The 17,167-nt window shown below is 55.8% G+C and overlaps 2 protein-coding genes across 3 annotated transcripts; both read right to left on the bottom strand.

Annotated features, from left to right (window-relative positions):
* Positions 1-74: 74 nt before the first annotated feature.
* On the bottom strand, positions 75-7,328 carry LOC144214909 (nuclear factor of activated T-cells, cytoplasmic 1-like). Its single transcript, XM_077743644.1, has 10 exons — positions 5,933-7,328; positions 4,265-5,144; positions 3,995-4,175; positions 2,762-2,967; positions 2,459-2,631; positions 2,195-2,341; positions 1,473-1,528; positions 1,158-1,290; positions 739-1,035; positions 75-629 (listed from the first exon to the last, which is right to left on the bottom strand). The coding sequence occupies exons 1-10, from the start codon at positions 5,952-5,954 to the stop codon at positions 580-582; spliced, it is 2,145 nt and encodes a 714-aa protein (XP_077599770.1). The 5' UTR covers positions 5,955-7,328; the 3' UTR covers positions 75-579.
* A 159-nt stretch (positions 7,329-7,487) lies between these two features.
* atp9b (ATPase phospholipid transporting 9B) lies at positions 7,488-17,074 on the bottom strand. 2 transcript variants are annotated; one of them, XM_077743640.1, is made up of 28 exons: positions 16,967-17,074; positions 15,753-15,926; positions 14,803-14,953; positions 14,614-14,727; positions 14,407-14,515; positions 14,236-14,294; positions 14,028-14,079; positions 13,812-13,906; positions 13,506-13,586; positions 13,252-13,327; positions 13,087-13,163; positions 12,389-12,549; positions 12,124-12,266; positions 11,918-12,030; positions 11,577-11,852; positions 11,344-11,505; positions 11,177-11,269; positions 10,704-10,787; positions 10,460-10,630; positions 10,284-10,382; positions 9,978-10,212; positions 9,841-9,905; positions 9,613-9,768; positions 9,445-9,509; positions 9,189-9,355; positions 8,830-9,033; positions 8,650-8,682; positions 7,488-8,084 (listed from the first exon to the last, which is right to left on the bottom strand). In XM_077743640.1, exons 1-28 carry the CDS (start codon positions 17,065-17,067, stop codon positions 7,948-7,950), a joined length of 3,453 nt encoding a protein of 1,150 aa, XP_077599766.1. In that variant the 5' UTR covers positions 17,068-17,074; the 3' UTR covers positions 7,488-7,947. The 2 variants fall into 2 exon arrangements, with proteins under 2 accessions (XP_077599766.1, XP_077599767.1); XM_077743641.1 differs by lacking the exon at positions 8,650-8,682.
* Positions 17,075-17,167: the final 93 nt, after the last annotated feature.

The raw sequence follows: 17,167 nt of genomic DNA, 5'->3' as shown, positions 1-17,167 counted from the left end.
ATTGGAAATTCCTGGATAAAAACCTCACTTTGTGACTTGGCTTAAATAGCATGTGGCGGTTCTGCTGAGTGGCACACTAATCTATCTTTGAGAACGCCATCAGTCTTAGAAAAACTTGAATTGATTACAAAAAGTACTTTTATTGCTTACAAGCAATAGTTTTCACCGTGGAAAATAGACTGAGCAAACACAAAGAGACAAATTAAAGGCAGATTATAATGATGGGCTGGCCTCAAAACCATGCCTTGGTATAAACTTGGAGATGCATTCAAACTCATAAATACATGTGCCGTTTGTCATCAAAAAGGCCGCATGATAAACAATAGCTACTCAGATCACGGCACATGCAAGCAGAATAAATAGAGAAAATAATGCTCCAAATATTAGGACGGCTGGACGGACGGCTGGACGGACGGCTGGACGGACGGACGGAGGGACGGACGCATAACACTTGCCGTCTGAGATGAATTGGTCTTTGGTAGGTGTGCAGAAAAGAGTCAAAATACACAGGGTGTTCCAAAATGTTTCAGCCGGGCTTCCCTTCTTTTCGGCGACGACCCGTGCCAAGCGTGTCCCATCCTACGCGTGTCCCGAGATGCTGGACAGATCGTTCCGGATGATCTCGTTGACTGCCGGGGGCAAAAAGAAGAACGGTGAGGGTGTCTCCGGGAGGCCACGCCCCCGGCCGGGTGACCTCCTTCCATTTAAGAGCCCGCTTTCTCTACATGAGCCACTTACCGTCATCCAGGTACATTTGGTCCAGGTCCTGCGGTTCCCGCTTGACGCTGACGCCCGGGGAAGCCTCGTCGTCCTCGTCGTCCTCGTCGCGGTGCCGCCGAAGCCGCGCCTCGCCGGGGGCCGGGGGCCTCTCGGGGGGCCGGAAGCGGCCCGGGGTCTCCCGGATGATGGAGACGTGCGGCGCGGGGAAGGCCGCCGTCAGGGGGTCCGGGGAGGCAGCCGGGAAGTGAGGCTCGGGGACGCCCCGCCCCGGGGGAGCCTCGTAGTCGTCCCACGGCTCCGTTTTCACGGTGGCCGCTGAACAGGAGAGGGCGGGTGGGCAGAAGGAAGTTACGGAAGGTCGTGAGGACGCTAGGACGCCCGCACACGCACACACACGTCGGCCGCAAGCACAAAATGAGGACAAGGAGCTGGCTTACCCGTGGAAGGCAGGTAGGTGAAGCGGCGGTACTGACTGCGCTTCCTCTTGCCGTTGCAGACGTAAAAGTCGACGGGCGCCGGCGCCGAGAGACGCCGCTCGCCGTACGGCGGGATTTCCACCCAGAGCACGTTCTGAAAAGGAAAGAGCCCGTGTGACCATTGCATTTCAGGCGCATGCCAAAAGAGGACCACTTGAAAAAACAAAACGGCCAGGGCCCAAAAACAGAAAAGGAAAGTGGAGGCCGTGGAGGCAGGCCGTGGAGGCAGGCCGTGGAGGCCGTGGCGCCCGTGGCGCCCGTGACCATTCCACTTACGTGCTTGGAGGCGTCGCGGTCCACTCGGGCCTCCGCCTCCCAAAGGTGGTGGCCATCTGCGCCAGAGACAAAATGCTTTTAGCAAAGGCCAGTGTACTGCGGGGGAGAGAGGGGAGGGCTGGCCAGTGTACTGCGGGGAAGAGAGGGGAGGCTGGGCTTTCCGTGCCACAACCACGCCTCCACCCGGCGTTGGGAGGCCTTAAAGCGGGATTCCAATTGTTCCCAATGACATCACTGCACAAATGTGGCTAGCGAAAGCACAGGCCACCTTGCTTCCTTCCTGAAAAAGCTTCCCTGGTTTAGACACGCGAGAGCCCGCCTTGGCCAGTAGGTCACGTTTTTTGGCTTGTTTTGGGCTTGTTTTTTTTTCACTCCGTCAAAGCCAATCAAGAAAATTGCTGTTTGTAAAGCAAGCCACCAAAGTCAGCACCACCTCCTTCTCCCTTCTTTTTTTCCTCTAAACCCAAGCAGAGAGCCCAGTGTCACTAAAATACGCGCACGCACACACACACACACACACACCCTGCAATGGAAAGTTGTGCAAATGTAAAAGCGCTCAGTTAAAAATACAGCGCATTAATGTGCACCACATGTGGCACTCTGGCAAGGGTGGAAGACATTCTGAAGGAGGGGGGGGGGGGGGGGGGGCAGTTCCAGGCTTTCTCCAGGGGGAGACAAACTCACTCACTCACTCACTCACTCACACTCACTGACTCACTCACCTTGGGCCTTTTCCACAAACACCACCTTGGAGTCGGCCTGAAAGTTGTGTCCGTCCAGCCTGAGTCTTTGTCCTCCTCCGGGGGCGGCGGCGGCGCTCTCCAAGCTCTGCTTGTCCACCAGGGGCAGTTCCTGGGCCGAGCGTTGGGCTGCACACACGGGAGACACGACGGACATCGATCGGTCGGTCGGTCGGTCGGACGGACGGACGGACGGACGGACTGCTCCTCGGGATTGTCCTCGACGACGGCGACGCCGCCACTCACAGCACTCGATGGGGTTGGAGGCGGTCTGCAGGGAGACGGTCCCGCCCCCCGGCTGGCCCACGTGAACCCGGAACACCATGCGCACCCGCGTGTTCTTGCGCCCAATGTCCGTCTCGCCTTTGCGCAACTCGATGTCCGAGTTGCGCAGCTTGAGGATGCCGGCGCAGTCGATCCTGAAATCCAAAGGGGCGGGGCGTCGGAGGAGGAGTAGGAGGAGCAGGAGGAGCAGGAGGAGCAGGAGGAGCAGGAGCCCACGAACGGCCGAGCCAGCGACCCCGCGGAAAGCGCCCCTCCCCCACTCACGTGGCTCTCATGCCGTTGGCGGGCAGCAGCGGAATCTCCAGCACTTTGGTGTTGGGCTGGCACAGCGCCTCGTGGCTGGGCGTGGACACCGTCTTGCCCGTGATGCGGTGCACCTGGTAGAAGGCGTGCGGCCGCAGCAGACGCTCGTCCGCCGTGCCGATGAACAGCTGCAGCGTCAGCGGCTCGCCCGACGCGTAGCCCCGCAGCTGGAAGAAGGGGAAAAGGGCACGTTGACTGCGGGGAAAGCGGGACGGGCGTAGTCGCCACGCCGCCAGGGGGAAAGCTGGCATACTTTAATCGACATCCCATCCCGTGGAAGGCCTCGACCTTTGCCTTCCCGGGTGCTGGCAGTGGGGGCGACGTGTGGCTTTGCAATTGTATCACGCCACGCTAAATTTGCATGTGCCAGGAGGAAGGCACCGTGGTATTTTTATTTACACCGGGGAAAGGGAGAGCTGGATCAGTCGGCTCTTTTAGAAGCCTCCCAGAGACCGTTTAGAAAAGGAAAAGAGAAAAAAAAAAAGATGGAAAGAAATAGCACCCGTCTAATTACAAGCCGGCGGGCCGGGCCACCAAGGGGGGAAAAAGGCCGGACGCGATTGGCGTAGCAACGTGCCATTAGTAGGAGGGTGGCGCTCGGGCCCAATGGCAGGCCCGCCGCTGCCTAGCAATGCTGTTTATTTAAGCGCCGCCGGGAAAGCCGGCCTTCAGATGCTCTCCTGCGCCTTTCCCTCCACCGGGCCTTCGTTAATTAGAGGGCGGCGGCGGCGAAGGCAAAAGTGCTCGGAATTTCACGTCCGCGCCGCCACCGCCGCTGGCTCGCTGGGATTCTGGAAAAGGGAACAACCGTCTTCCAGAAGAAACGGAAGGTGGGGCCGTTGGGGGTGGTGGCTTTTTGGGCCCCCCCCCCCCCTTTTTTTTTGGGGCGGCCTCGCTCGGGCCCGCCTCCTTTGAGGCTCCCTCCGACGCGGCCGGCCACAAACGTGTGTGGTTTGGCCGAGATGATGTCAGCCGCCGCGCACGGGAACTTTCCTAAACAAAGGCACGTCTGTGCGACGGCGGAAAAGGAGGGGGAAGGAGGGGGAAGGAGGGGGAAGGAGGGGGGAGGAGGGGAAGGGTGGGGGCCTGTCGGTGGGCGTCTTGCTTTTAGAAAAAATTCAAGGCAGAACACACAGACTTTCTCTCTCTTTGGCTGTCCCCTCCCTGTTCCAAAGTGTAAAAGCATGGTCCAACCTGAACCACGGGGTGTCCTCCGCCCGGGGCCTTGACCGCCCCCCTGCTGCCTTCCGTCTCGTAGTGGGCCCGGTGGTGGGATTTGGGCTGCACCTCCATCTCCAGGCTGTAGGCTCCCGAGGCCGACGGCAGCTGCCAGTCCAGGGCCGGCAGCGTGGCCGGCGACGACAGCGGGGACGGGCTGAAAAAGACGGCGCCGGGCGCCACACGTTATCCCGGGCGGGCGTCATCGGCTGCCCTCCCTCCCTCCTTCTCAGGCGCTTTTGTCACCTGACGTAAGGCTTGGGCCACGAGTACTGCTGCCGAGGTACGTCCAGAAAACCTCCAAAGTAAGTTTCCTTCTTCACGGGGGGCCGCTCCTCGCCACACGGCTCCGGCGCCGCCCTCTCCTCCCGACCGCCTCCGCCGCGTTCCGGGCCGCTTCGACGGGCCTCGACGGGCACGGCTTCTCCCGGGTCGGCCGCTCCGTCCGTGCTCAGCGCGTTGATGGCCGCCAAGATGGCCGAGTTGGCGCTGGGCGGCCAGGAGTCCTCCGTCAAGCCCAGGCGTGGCGAGCTTCTGGGCGAGGGGCCCGGGGAGGGCGAGCGCGCCGCTCCGCCGCCACCGAAACTGTACTTCCTCTTGGCGCCGCAAGGGGACGCGGGCCTGGAGCCGTCCCGGGGGCGGGGCGAGCCGGTGGGAGAGGCCCCGGGCCGGGCCGAACCCTTAGGGGACGGAGAGGGCGAGTGCCACGGCGAGTGCCACGGCGAGTGCCACGGCGAATTCTGCGGCGACGGCTCGTAGTTGTACGAGAAGCCCGACTCGTAGGACGAGGCCTCCGACTGGCAACTGCGGGACGACACGCTGCTGGCCGGGCTCAGGCAGCTGGGCTCCCGGTAAGCCTCGCCCCCGCTGACGCCGGGGAGCGTCAAGGTCACCACCGAGTTGAGGCGCTTGACCGCGGCGGGGAGACCGTCCCGCTCCGCCTCCTCGTCGTCGTCGGGAAACTGACCGTAGGCCGTGATCTCGATGCGGGGGCTCTCCAGGGCGGGTGTCCCGTCCAGACGGGCCGGGTAATAGGCTGCCGCCGCCGCCGCCACTGGACTGGAACTGGACTGGAGGCTCAGGTACTGCGGCGCCAGGCACACGTTGGGGGCCAAGCCGTACGCGTCTGCGGGGAGAACGGAACAGTCAGGCGGGAAAGCTTTGCTTCTTTTATAGAGTACACACGTGGCGCCGGCCGGGCTTGGGCCACCGAATGACGCACGCCAACGAGAGTGCTTGGCTTGGGTGGGACGCGGGCCCAATTAAAGTCAACTCAAAATAAAGTACTACATCCGGCCGGCCCAGCTCGTCGCTGCCAAAGCCAGAGAAAACATGGCCTGTGGCCGCCGTTTGCCCACACCCTAACAAAGCGGAAAGACACACAAAGGCCCCTTTTTTTTTTATTGGTGTCCGTGCCGGACCGGGGTCCCCGGACTGGGGTCCCCGGACTGGGGTCCCTGGACTGGGGTCCCCAGACTGGGGGAAAAGCTCAACGTAGCACACTTTGAGAATCACGTTACACATTTTCAACGCTGACTCAAGTACTGACTCTTGAAAAAAAAGTGTCAGGCCACTCTCAGAGGCTCCTGGAGTAGCTGGAAAGAGACAAAAGATCACAAGCCATCAATTGACCGCTGCCACCAACTTATTGGGGATCTTTTGGATTGTTGTTTTTTTCAAACTAAGGCTGAGATTTTTTCGCTAAGCCATCGGAAGTTTACGGCGCCTCTACGAAGGGACGTGACTTTTGGCAACAACGTCAGCTAAAAGGAAAGGGTTAGATATATAGGGGGAATGCTACCCAGTGCCACATCGGACAAAGATAGAAAGGAGAGAAAGGAGGGGGGAACAAAAAAGTAGTCAGTCATGAAGAAGAAGAAAAAAAAAAGAAAAAAAAAAAAGGTCAACACTCACCCTCCTCGGTCGATTTCATCATCTCCCTTTTTTTCTTCTTTTAGCTCCGCCAAAAGCACAAGGTGACGTCAAAGGCTGGCTCCGGACGCAGACGGCGACGTGGGGCCATCCATAAAGTCCCTTCCTTATTTCCTGGCTGGGGAAAAGGAGGCTACAATCCAAAAAGGGGCTGGGGGGCTTCCGCCGATGGCTCCCTATAGCTAGCTGGATGGATGGATGGATGGATGGTGACGCGGCGCTCCGACGGCCCACTGGACGCACGCTCTGACGACTGACTGACGCGCCGCGCTCCGGCCTCCTTTTAAACCGGGGGATCACCTCAGAGGAGGAGGGCAGGGAGAGCCCCCGACCAGCCGGATCCGCCTCCCTCCCGCTCTGACGCCGGCGAGTGCCAAGCTGGCGGGGAGTCCCGGAGGAGTCCCGGGAGGAGCCACGGGAGGAGCCACGGGGGGAGCCACGGGAGGAGCCACGGGAGGAGCCACGGGAGGAGCCACGGGAGGAGCCACGGGAGGAGCCACGGGAGGAGCCACGGGAGGAGCCACGGGAGGAACCACGGGAGGAGCCACGGGAACTGCTGGACCACAAGGGCCATTTACGTTGAACTTATTTATTTAGCCTGCCGGCTTCAGACTCCCCTCCCTCTCTCCTTCCCTCCCTGGCTTTATTCTGGCCGCTCAGACTTCCTGTCTCTCATCAATGTTCTCCTTTTTTCTCCCAGCGCTATGACGGAATCCCGCGTTTCCTGTTGTGAAGGCCGCTGCCCGGGTAACGCGGCGGCCCGGGTAGGAGGAGCGTGGCTTGTTTTTCAATTTGTTTCCAAAAAAAACAACAAAAGTCTTTTCTCTTTTTTTTTCTTCCTTCCTCTTTTCTAAAGCATTTTCTTCCTCCGAACCCGACGAGGCGCCGGTGTCCCGGTCGGTCGGTCGGCCGCCGCAAGAAAATGGTTAGCAGACATGTTTGCGTCGATGACTCATCCCTACAAAGGATAGCTGGTTGGGGGAGGCATTTTTAGCCAAGTTAGTGGAATGGGAATCTTTCTTTGAAACTTTCCAAAGGCCGTGTCCGGCAGTTGGGACGGTTGGCGTGCTCTTGCCCTTTTTTCGCCGGCTGCGGCCACTTGACAACCAGATAGGAGAATAGCGTACAATGGCAGCTCTCCTTTCTAGACTCATTAGGAAGGGGGAGAAAACAAACAAACAAACAAAAAAAGAATGGGCTTAAAAGAGGGGGGAAAAAAGGGAGTGGCCTGAACAGATGTTCCATGCATCTGCAGTTTGTGCTGTGTCAGTCCATTTGACATCCCAATTGAGGCCGGCTAAGGGCAAAGCTAAAGGTGCGCAAGTCAAGGCCAGTTAACGCTGCAAAAAAAGCCAACAGGGCAAAATCTCCAGGTTTTGCAACAAGGCAAAAGAAATGACAGTTCAAGTCAAGAAAAGGCATTTGCTTTGGATTCCCCACATTCAAAACAAGGACAAGCAAGCCTTCAAGAAGTACTCATTAGAAGGAAAGAAACACCTTTCGACGTATTTCAAAAGGTGCCCATGAAAGACTCGTGTCAACGTATCCATTTTTATTCACTCTCCAACGGTCAATGGGTGGCCAGAGACACATTTTCCACATGCAGTGCCGTCTAATAGCCAAAAAGGGGGACGGGACAACAGAGACATAGACAGAGAGCGTACGTGCCGGCACAGACGCACACGCAGCTTTCGTCCGCCAATGATAAAACTCATTGCGGATGACCGTTGTCATTGCACGTTGTGTGTAAAAAAAAGAAGAAGAAAAAAGAAAACAAAACATCAAAAAAGTATCAAAACCACACTGGGATTGAAGCCATAACTCCCTCTTTTGGATTTGTGAAGGGAGATCCTGTTTTGTGCTCGTTCTCTTCAAGTATTTCCAAAAAGGCCATCCCAAAAACAAAAATGTCTGATTGCTCCAGTGGTTTTCACTGACCTCAATATCCAGTGTGTGTACGTGTGTTTGCTCTCAAAGAAAGATGTCAAAAGACAGTCTCAGGAGGCCAGTTTGGAGTAGCTGGAGGGGGAAAACTTTCGCTTCAGGTACTTGAGGACGTAGAGCGGCAAGCAGCTGACCAGCGTGATGGCGGACACCTTCCACAGGAAAGGCCACGTGGTGATGAAACCCAAGTCTGAGGCCACAAAGACAAAAAAAAAAAGGTTCAAAAGCTTACAAACACGCATACAAGTACAAGTACGAGGATGAGGCTGGCTGGCTGGCTGCCGCTAAATTCAAATAATAGGCCAACTACAAATGTCAAGAAAAATCCATGCAAATCATGCCTTCTAGCATGCTTTGACTGCAACCTAGAGGATAGAACAATTACTGCATGTAACAAGGTGGCGGAGGCATCAGAAGGCCCGACTACATTTTACTTTAGGAAAGGAATGGATGTTTTTTTTAAAGCCTTTCAGGGCACTCGTCATGATTTGGATCAAAATAATGGTCAAGTGACATTTTCTCCACCCCCCCCAAAAAAAAAAAAATAGACATTTAGTTTGAATAAATCAAAATACGCTGGCTTTCAAACTAAAAGAACAGTGACGCGATACGAGCCGAGAGCGGACAAGTTGCGGGGAACCATGCCAGGGGGTCGGGTGAGAACACGCGCTGCGGAATGGACCCATGCTAATGAAATATTGCGTGCCCACCACGTCACCGGACGGAGGGAGGGACGGACGGAGGGACGGACCTACCGAGAAAAGCTCCCAGGGACACCCTGCCCAGGCCTGACAAGAGCGACAAGTGTAATCATTGAAAGGAAAGAAGAGTTAGGAGCATTTTCACAAAGATCCATTTGTCTGTCTGCCTTTGTCTCGCCGCGTGTCCACATGTCCCTGTGTGTGTGTGTGTGTGTGTGTGTGTCTCTCTCTCACCAAAGTACTCGTTGAGGAAGGCCAGCGAAGCCAAGTAGCAGGCCAGGCTGAGGAACTGGGCCAGCACCATCAGCCAGTGCCACGTGCGCACCGTCAGCGCCACCATCAGGAGCTCGGTCAGGATGAGAGCCGTGAAGGAGATGGCCACCACGTGCACCAGCTCCGACTCAAACAGAACCAGCGCCCCGTACATCAGGATGCCCCCTGGTGGTTCAAAGGAAAAGTCGTCAGCATGGCCCGGTGGGACGGCCAGTGGGGCGGCCAGTGAGACGACCAGTGAGAAGACCAGTGAGACGACCAGTGGGCCAAACCGTCACCATCTATTAAAATTAAAACTTTTTTTTTTTTTTTTTTTTTACCTTGATACACGCTGATCAAAACCCAAACCAGAAAGGTCTTGAAGGAAAGAGAACGTCCCTTGGTCAGGTCCTTGTAGAGCTCCGGGTAGAGCAACGCCATCTCGGGCTTCACGTCCTGATCCAACACCAGCGAGAACACCGGGAACATGGTGTACACCGTGGCGTAACTGCATCCAAAGAGGGCCTTTTAGGAGCTTGGTTTTTTTTATTTTTTAATAAAAAGGACCACGCCTTTGGCTCAAATGAGCCCACCTACCCCACCATGAGGAAGCCCTGGTACAAGGGCACGGAAGCAAAGTAGAAGATGGACGAGAAGACGGCCTGATGAAAGGAAAGGGTAAGTAAGTCATTGTCATCACTACCCCAATTTAAAAAGAGTAAAAAGAGTAAAAAGAGCCATTGGTCAGTGTTGTTTGTTTCTCACCTGCATGGCAGAGATGATCATGCCGCGGTGCATGACAAACTGTCCCAGGGCCGCCGAGCGCTTGTAGCTGTTCCTGCCGTGCACCATGAGGAGCGGCCCGATGTGCTTGAACTGCGTGATGGAGAAGTCGGCCGCCAGAGAAGCCTGTCTGCCCTCCTGGTGGAGGTCGGGTGCAGGGGGGGGGTCAGACCTCTTGCTAAACTCTACTCCCCGGGGAGCCAGCCTCACCTTTCCCTCGATGCCAATGCCGCAGTCGGCCGCCTGGATCATGCTGACGTCGTTTCCGCCGTCTCCTAGAATCCAGTGTTTTATTTAAACCCCCCCCCCCCAGAGATGAGGTCATCCACGGGTGGAGCCCAACTCACCCACGGCGCAGGTCCTGTTGGCGGTGTGACGCTGGAGCAGCGTGACAATCTGGGCCTTTTGCGTGGGAGAGCAGCGGCAGCACACCACGGCGGGACACTGGCACGCCAGCTCCACAAACTCGTGCTCGTAGTAGCGCAGGCACACCTCCAGGGAGTCGCCCGAGATGACCAGGGCGCAGTCGTGCTTCCTGCGGAAGGCGTTGAGCTCCAGGTGGGCTTCGCCCCGGTTGCTCACCTGAGCGCAAAGCAAATGGCCGTTCCCAAACGGTCCGCCCCCCCACACGCGCGCGCCTCCTCGGTACCGACCGGGCGGAAAAGGTGCACGTCCTGGCTCCTGGAGACCAAATGAGAGCTTTTGGCGATGCACGTGGCCGTTTCCAGCTTGTCGCCTGTCAACATCCAGATCTAAAAAATTTTTTAAAAAGAAGGAAAAACAGGTTGTTAAAATCATCCGGATGGTCACAGTCGTTCGGGAGGCCCACCTTGATGCCGGCGTTCCGGAGCAGTTCCAAGGTGGGCCTGACGTCCGTCTGCAGGCGGTCCTCCACCCCGGTCAGGCAGAGAAGCTCCATCTCTCGCTCCAGACTCTCCACCACCGCCGCCACTTTAAGGGCGCGGTCGTGGACGCTCAGCTTGGCTTGGTTGTAGCGAGCCTGCGGGTGAGATCCGTCGGCGCCGTCACTCACGTATGGGGAAAAGGCCCCGGGAAAAGGCCAACGGCGGTACCTCAAAGTCCCGGTACTGCTCCTCGGAAAGCCACTTCTTTGCCACCACCAATGTTCGCAGACCTTCTCTGGCCATGTTGCCACACTGACAAGACGGGGGGGGGGGGGGTCGATTAAGGTCCATTCCCGGAAGACGACTGTCCGCCGTTGACAAACATCAAGTGTTGTATTTTGGCGGATACGAGGCCTCGTTGGATATCGAGCGGCACGGCGTTAGCGTTCCATTGTTTGAGAATATGACAGGGTGTAATTAGCCAGCCACTATCTGGGTCACTCATTAAATCTAAAGTGTCCCCCGGCACTCTACGACTCAATAACGCCAATGTGATTACGACGGACCACGACCCTGCCTTGATCCCCGGATCAACGTCCCGCAGAGGACACGGACATTGCCGTGGCGGGACGGCAATAATAATAATAATAAGAATAATAATAAGAAGAAGAATGGTTTAAATCCATTGTCTGGGGCAGTACCTCCTCCTCCAGCCAGTCGTTGTACTGGACAATGCTGGACATGGCCACGTCGGCGCCCTTCATGTAGAACGTGATGTCTCCCGTCGACTCCTCCTGATGGGGTTGAGGGGGGAAAAAGACATGAAATCCGTCAAAGGGCAACTTGAAGGAGGCGGCGTTGAACCGACCCTGACAATGATGCCCATGCGTTTGCTCTCCGACGTGAAGGGGAAGATCTCCAGGATGGCGTAGGACAGGATGTGCCCGCCGGGCGTCTTCAACTGAAGGGAGGCCAGGTCTCTCTTCACCAGGGTCAGGCCCACGCTCTCCGTCCACTTTACCAGCGCCACCTGCCGACCGTCATCACGCCTCACGGTCTACTCTTTTCATCCAACCACCCCGCCCCCGATCTTGAAATCACCTCGTCGGGACTGGAAGCCTGATAGGCGCGGTTGTGGTCGGCAAAGTGGTCCGGCTGGCCATCCGGCCGGCCATCCGGCCGGCCATCCGGCCGGCCATCCGGCTGGCCATCCGGCGGATCCGTCTGGCCGCACGGCTCGTAGACGGGCGTGACGTTGTGGCACAGCGCGATGGCTTTCGTGGCCTCGTGAATGCGGCTGCCGACGCTCTTGCGGACTTTGGGGCCCGCCGCCTGGGACGTCTGGGACGTCCGGGACGACGTCGCCATGGCCGAATTCTGAGCGGGAATGACGAGTGGCACTCACGGACTTTGCACACTTCAAAGGGCCTGTTGGCGCTGACCTGAGCGTAGGACCTTCGGATATGACTCTGGATCTCGTCCATGGTGTCGCTAGCGTAGGATACCGTTCCCAGGTGCAGCCGCTTGAACACCATCTCGTTTTGAGTCAGAGTGCCTGCGGGTGGGTCGGCACAAATCTCAATCATTTCACAGCGTACGCCGAACAGAAGAAAAGAAATGGCATGAACCAGCGCGCGCGCGCGCTTGCCCGTTTTGTCGGTCAACAGGTAGACCAGTCGGCCCAGTTCTTCGGGGATGGTGCTGGTCCTCACCACCGTGCCGGGAATGTTGTCATCCTTGGTGATCATCCAGCCGTAGGCCGCTTTACCCATGTCCAGGTTGACCCGCAGGCTGTAAAAGGGCGCGGGGGACGACAACAAAAAATACAATCAAAGTCACCTCCACCCTCCTCTACGGCCATTTGAAGAATGACAAGAAGAGCTGGTCACGGATTAGACACTTTGGCCAAGTACCTTATGGGGATGATGTAGGAGAATAGGACGACAAAGCGAAAGAGGTTGCGGAACCACGGGCCCGCCAAGCCGTGCAGCGCTTCCATGACCACGGCCAGAAGCAACAGGGCCACAAAGAGAGCCTTGGTCAGCCGGTTCAGCTCCAAATCAAGTAGTCCCACCTGTGGAAAACAACCCCATGTGGCGAATACAACAAGACAAATAACACCAATGTGAATGGAAGAAAACGCTTTGGCCGTGGAAATCTGGCGTACAACATTTGTTTTTCTTTTTTTTTGCTGCTACCGGGGTGAAACCAAGGAAGGAAGGATGGCTTAGTTGTATGTAGCCTTTCTAAATACTTGAAAGAAACCCTGGCGCAAAAAGACAATGGCCGATGCCAGCGGGCCAAAAAGATGGCGCCGCGCCATTATGGAGCGGAATACGTACACGGCCGGCCATCTCCACCCGGCCTATCGGCACTTGTGACACGGGCTCCTTGAAATATTGACTTCCTCTCAGAGCGGAGGCGCTAAACGCTAAACGTTTGGCTGGATTGAAATGGTGGCTGCCAACGCTTGTCAAATGCCTATTCAATACGTCCAAAATGGTTTCTTTCCAAGTGGCAGAAAATATAGATATATAAAATGAGCCAGGTAAATACCACAGGAGAAAAAAAAAATGCAGATGCTAAAGTGCATGGCCAAAGAAACACTGACCTTATTTTTGGCGTCTGACGTGTTGAGCACACTGCGAGTCTCCTTGCCGCTGTAGATCACCACGCCGATCACCGTGCCTGGCAGACCACAAAAAGCGAGCTTAGGGAGCAAGGCCGTCCGTTAGGGCCCCTAAACACACACACACAGGCTGAATTTGGTGCTCACCAGAGGCCACCACCGTGCTGGCCCACAGCGTGTTTTGGATGCTCAGGCTCTCGCGGTCTTGAGGGTCACTGTCTTCCTACGGGGAAACACAGAGAAATCTGCTATTAATACAAAATAAATGGAGAAGGAAAAAAAAAGACGGGATCGATGGGAGTGCGCTGGCCCGCCGGGCCGCCTGTGATGCACGGGGAGGGACGTTAAGATTGTCGCCGGGCAACATTTACTTCCACGGGAAATCAATAAAACGAGTGTACCCGTGTGAAGTTGCCCTCAAAAGTGTGGATGTCCAGCTGAGGCTTGGGAGCCGAGACAAAGGCGTTGATGGAGAGGAGATCCTGCACCGGAGAGACACAAATCATCATCATCATCATCGGGAAGGGCCTTTCTTGACCTTACCAAACTTTTTTTTTTTTTATATACATCTCAATTCTGGCAGCACAAACGACGATACGCTTTGCGCATTGCAAACAATGTCAAGGCCATTCGACTGTAGCAGCCCCAGAATGAAGCCGCGTGGAAAGAAGGGGGAAAAAAAAAAAAAGTCTTTCTCTCATATTCACCCCGACCGCTGGGAGGCGCTGCGTGCAGCCCACGGCCACTTTCAGCTTCCAGTCCGTCTCGCCGTCCAGTTGGTCGGTTCGGATGAAGCACGCGCCTGGATCACACGAGATGGCGCGGTGAGAGTTGTCCTTCTGCTCCGACTGCGGCTCTTTAAATCACCGCTGAAACATTCCCATTAGCTAGGGTTGTTCTGCCATGTTGGCGCGCTCATTCACCGTTCTTCTCCGAAGTCCTCAGGAATATCATGTCTGCCGGAATCCTCTGGTTCTACCATGAACACAAAAGGTGGAGTTAGCGGGCGCAATTCTGCCATTTTTGTCATTCCCCCACACGACCAGTGAGGGCGCCAATGCCTCTGGCGCAAAGAGGAAGCGCCGGGGAGTCGATGCCGGACACTTTTTCTTTGTGTTTGCGCACGCTCACCTTGTCAACGATAATCAGATCCCCCACTTGGATTTGAGAGCTTTTCACCTGCACTTTACCTGCGGGAAGGAAAAAACAAAAAAAAGTCAATCCAAATGAAATGAAATACAAATCAAAGCAACAAGTCAAGGCCAAAGCCAGGACCCAGCAACCCGTGGCCCGTCCACTCACCGCACGGCGTCAGCTTGCCGTACAACTGCGAGTTCATCTCCCTGTCCCGCCGGTGGCGCCGTACCTCGTCGGCGGCCTCCCGCGCCATGGTGACGGCCACCACGAAGCCCTGCCGGGAGGGCAGAGGGCCCGATGGGAGGCCTTTGGAGTGAGTGGACCTGCTGCGGAATGGTATCCTAAAGGTCGGCGCCAGAAGGCTTGACCTACCAGGGGCGCCCAGTACGTGTACAGGTATCCGATCTTCAGAGAAGGCACAAACTGGGAGCAGGCCACCACCAGGAAGTAGAGGTTGAGGAAGAACTTGAACTGCTGGTAAAGCACCTGAGCAAAAAGCCGGCAAAATCAATTTAAAAAAAAAAAACAACCCTGTCGTTAATAAGTTAGTCGAGCCGTTACCCCCGGCACAAAGGTGAAGATGTTGTACTTCTGGTTGCGGATGGAGTTTTTGGGAAACTTCTCCTGGCACTTCTCCGGGTGGCCCAGCCACACCGTGCGGGCCTTGGCTTCCTTCTTGCGCCCGCACATTCGGAGCAGGCCGTGGCAGCACCTGCGGGACCACAAATGCGTCATCAACCACTGGATAACAACAAAGTGAACGCGGATGGATTCGTCCGCAAAGAGCCGGGCTGGACTTTGGATCCAGCCTAACTCAATTGGCGCACGCCCGCCCGCCCGTCTGTCAAGGCATTATAATTTGCAGAAAGCCAATCCTTTCTCTAGAGAACTTGTCGATTTGTTCCACACGAGCTGTGCTTTTGTAATTTTGCTGGGCGTCAAGGGTCACGGCCATGGACTGGGCTCTTCCACCTCTGGAGCCAGAAAATTGACATTACGCCGACTTTGGCGGCGACGGCTTTTGACCGTGTTTGTGTTTGGGCGGCGGTGCTCCGGCTCGCTACGCTCGGGCTCCAGATCGCTACGGCAGATTATTTGGGCAAATGAATGCTATTTAAACAAGGCCTCCGTTTGAACAGCGGCGGCTTAGTCGCCCGCTGAATTATTTGCCCGCTGAATTATTTGCCCGCTGAATTATTTGCCTTTTATAATCCCGGTGCCACGGCAGTGCACACACAAAATGACTGGAAAGCATCAGACTGCTCAGCCGTGAAAAATCCCATTTGTTCATTAGCCAGGGGGCGCCAAGGGCGCCGGCGATTGGGGCCGGAGACGCACCCACCGCCGTTAGCCGGCCGGCCGGCCGGCCGGGGAGAAGCTAACGGCCGGCGCGCGGTGGCCATTTGAATGTCAACAGAAATGGGCTAGGATCTATATCCTAGCGCATCTCTGTTCCGCAGGCTTCTTTATCCGAGTAGATTTCTGGTGTTTCTGTAGAAAGAGCACGGTACCTTCCACAGAGGACTCGCCAGCCGCCCAGGATGAACCAGCCCACGTCCCGCCGTCGGCGCTGGGCTCTGGCCCGGGGTAACGTCTGGTAGTCGCTCTCGTCGTTCTCCAAGGCCTCCTCGGACATCATCAGCGGCATCTCGTCCAGGCTCGACGGCTCATCGTCGACCGAGAACCTGCCGGGATCCGAGCCGTGCTTAAGGGACGCGTCATTCCGCCACCGCCGCCGGTCGTCGGCGCCATCGTTTGCTTTGCAGCTTTGGGTAAACACACTTGGAGTGTACTTTGAAAACCTGTTATGCTAAGGATGGAACGGCGACTAGTCTCTTGGAATCGCTCCACTGGTACCGAGCGCCATTCATCAGTGGATTCTGAAGCCAAAGATGGGTGGACTTTTTACATTCGGTGTGCCAGTGACTTGTATTTGGCTGTGCTCGGCACAATCAAATGGTAGTATAAACCCTGGTCACATTAGAAAATGTCCCCGTCCAAAGATTTGACATGGTAGGAGAACGCCATGTCACGGAAATTAACCTCGTTCGGTGCGCGTACTGATGATGGACGCCCAATCGTGCGCCTCCTCATTTAAATGAGAGATGATCTCTAGTAGAAGTCCAATAGCCAGCTTTCTAGGTCGTACGCTATCGATGGCCGCCAAGGAGTTAAAACCGAGGTCCCATTTATTTAACACACACAAAAATCAAATAAGCAAAGCGAGGGGCTTGTTTTGACAAAGGTGCAAAAGACACCTCACTTCATGTTAAAAGTGGAAAGGAGTATGGTATGACGTGACAATTCAGGTCCGGAATACGCTTCCGTAAACGAGTGGCCAATGGTACCCATTGATTCCCTGTCATGTGTCTTTACTTGACGGGCGCAACACCGCTGACACTCCCGCAAGATGACTGCTGCGGGAAGCACGGGAGGGGCGCTTACTCCTTTTTATCACGACACATAAGCCAATATTAGTAACGTTCGACCGAATAAAGGGCGCCCGTTGACAGCCGTTAACTGACCGTCAAGTGCCAATAAGAAAGCGAAACTAAATTAGACGGAAGTCAACAAAGCTACTAGCCGCCCCAGCTAACATTTCGCCATTGTAAACACGCGCATCAAGCCACTCCATTTGTCAGCCGAAAAGACAAGCTCGGCATTTGAACACTTTCACTTATCGCTCGACCTTGTAAATTGGTGTAAAAAAAAAGGGCAGAAATACCTCGATTGTCTGACAGATTGGTAGAAATAGTGGCTCCTTCTCAAGCTCTTCCGTATCGGATCTAAGGGGATGCCGTCTGCCATTTTGGAAACGAAGTCCATCCGGTGACGTCACTAGGTCCGTTTGGCGGGATTTACGACGCGTTCACTAAATCGTGTAGCTCATCCTTTTTGTTTTCTTTGTGAATACATGTTTTTTAAT

This window comes from Stigmatopora nigra, chromosome 21, assembly GCF_051989575.1.
Source record: "Stigmatopora nigra isolate UIUO_SnigA chromosome 21, RoL_Snig_1.1, whole genome shotgun sequence".
In the NCBI taxonomy this organism is placed as follows: Eukaryota; Metazoa; Chordata; class Actinopteri; order Syngnathiformes; family Syngnathidae; genus Stigmatopora; species Stigmatopora nigra.
The sequence above is the reverse complement of the archived record's forward strand: the minus strand, read 5'-3'. Positions and strand labels throughout refer to the sequence as shown.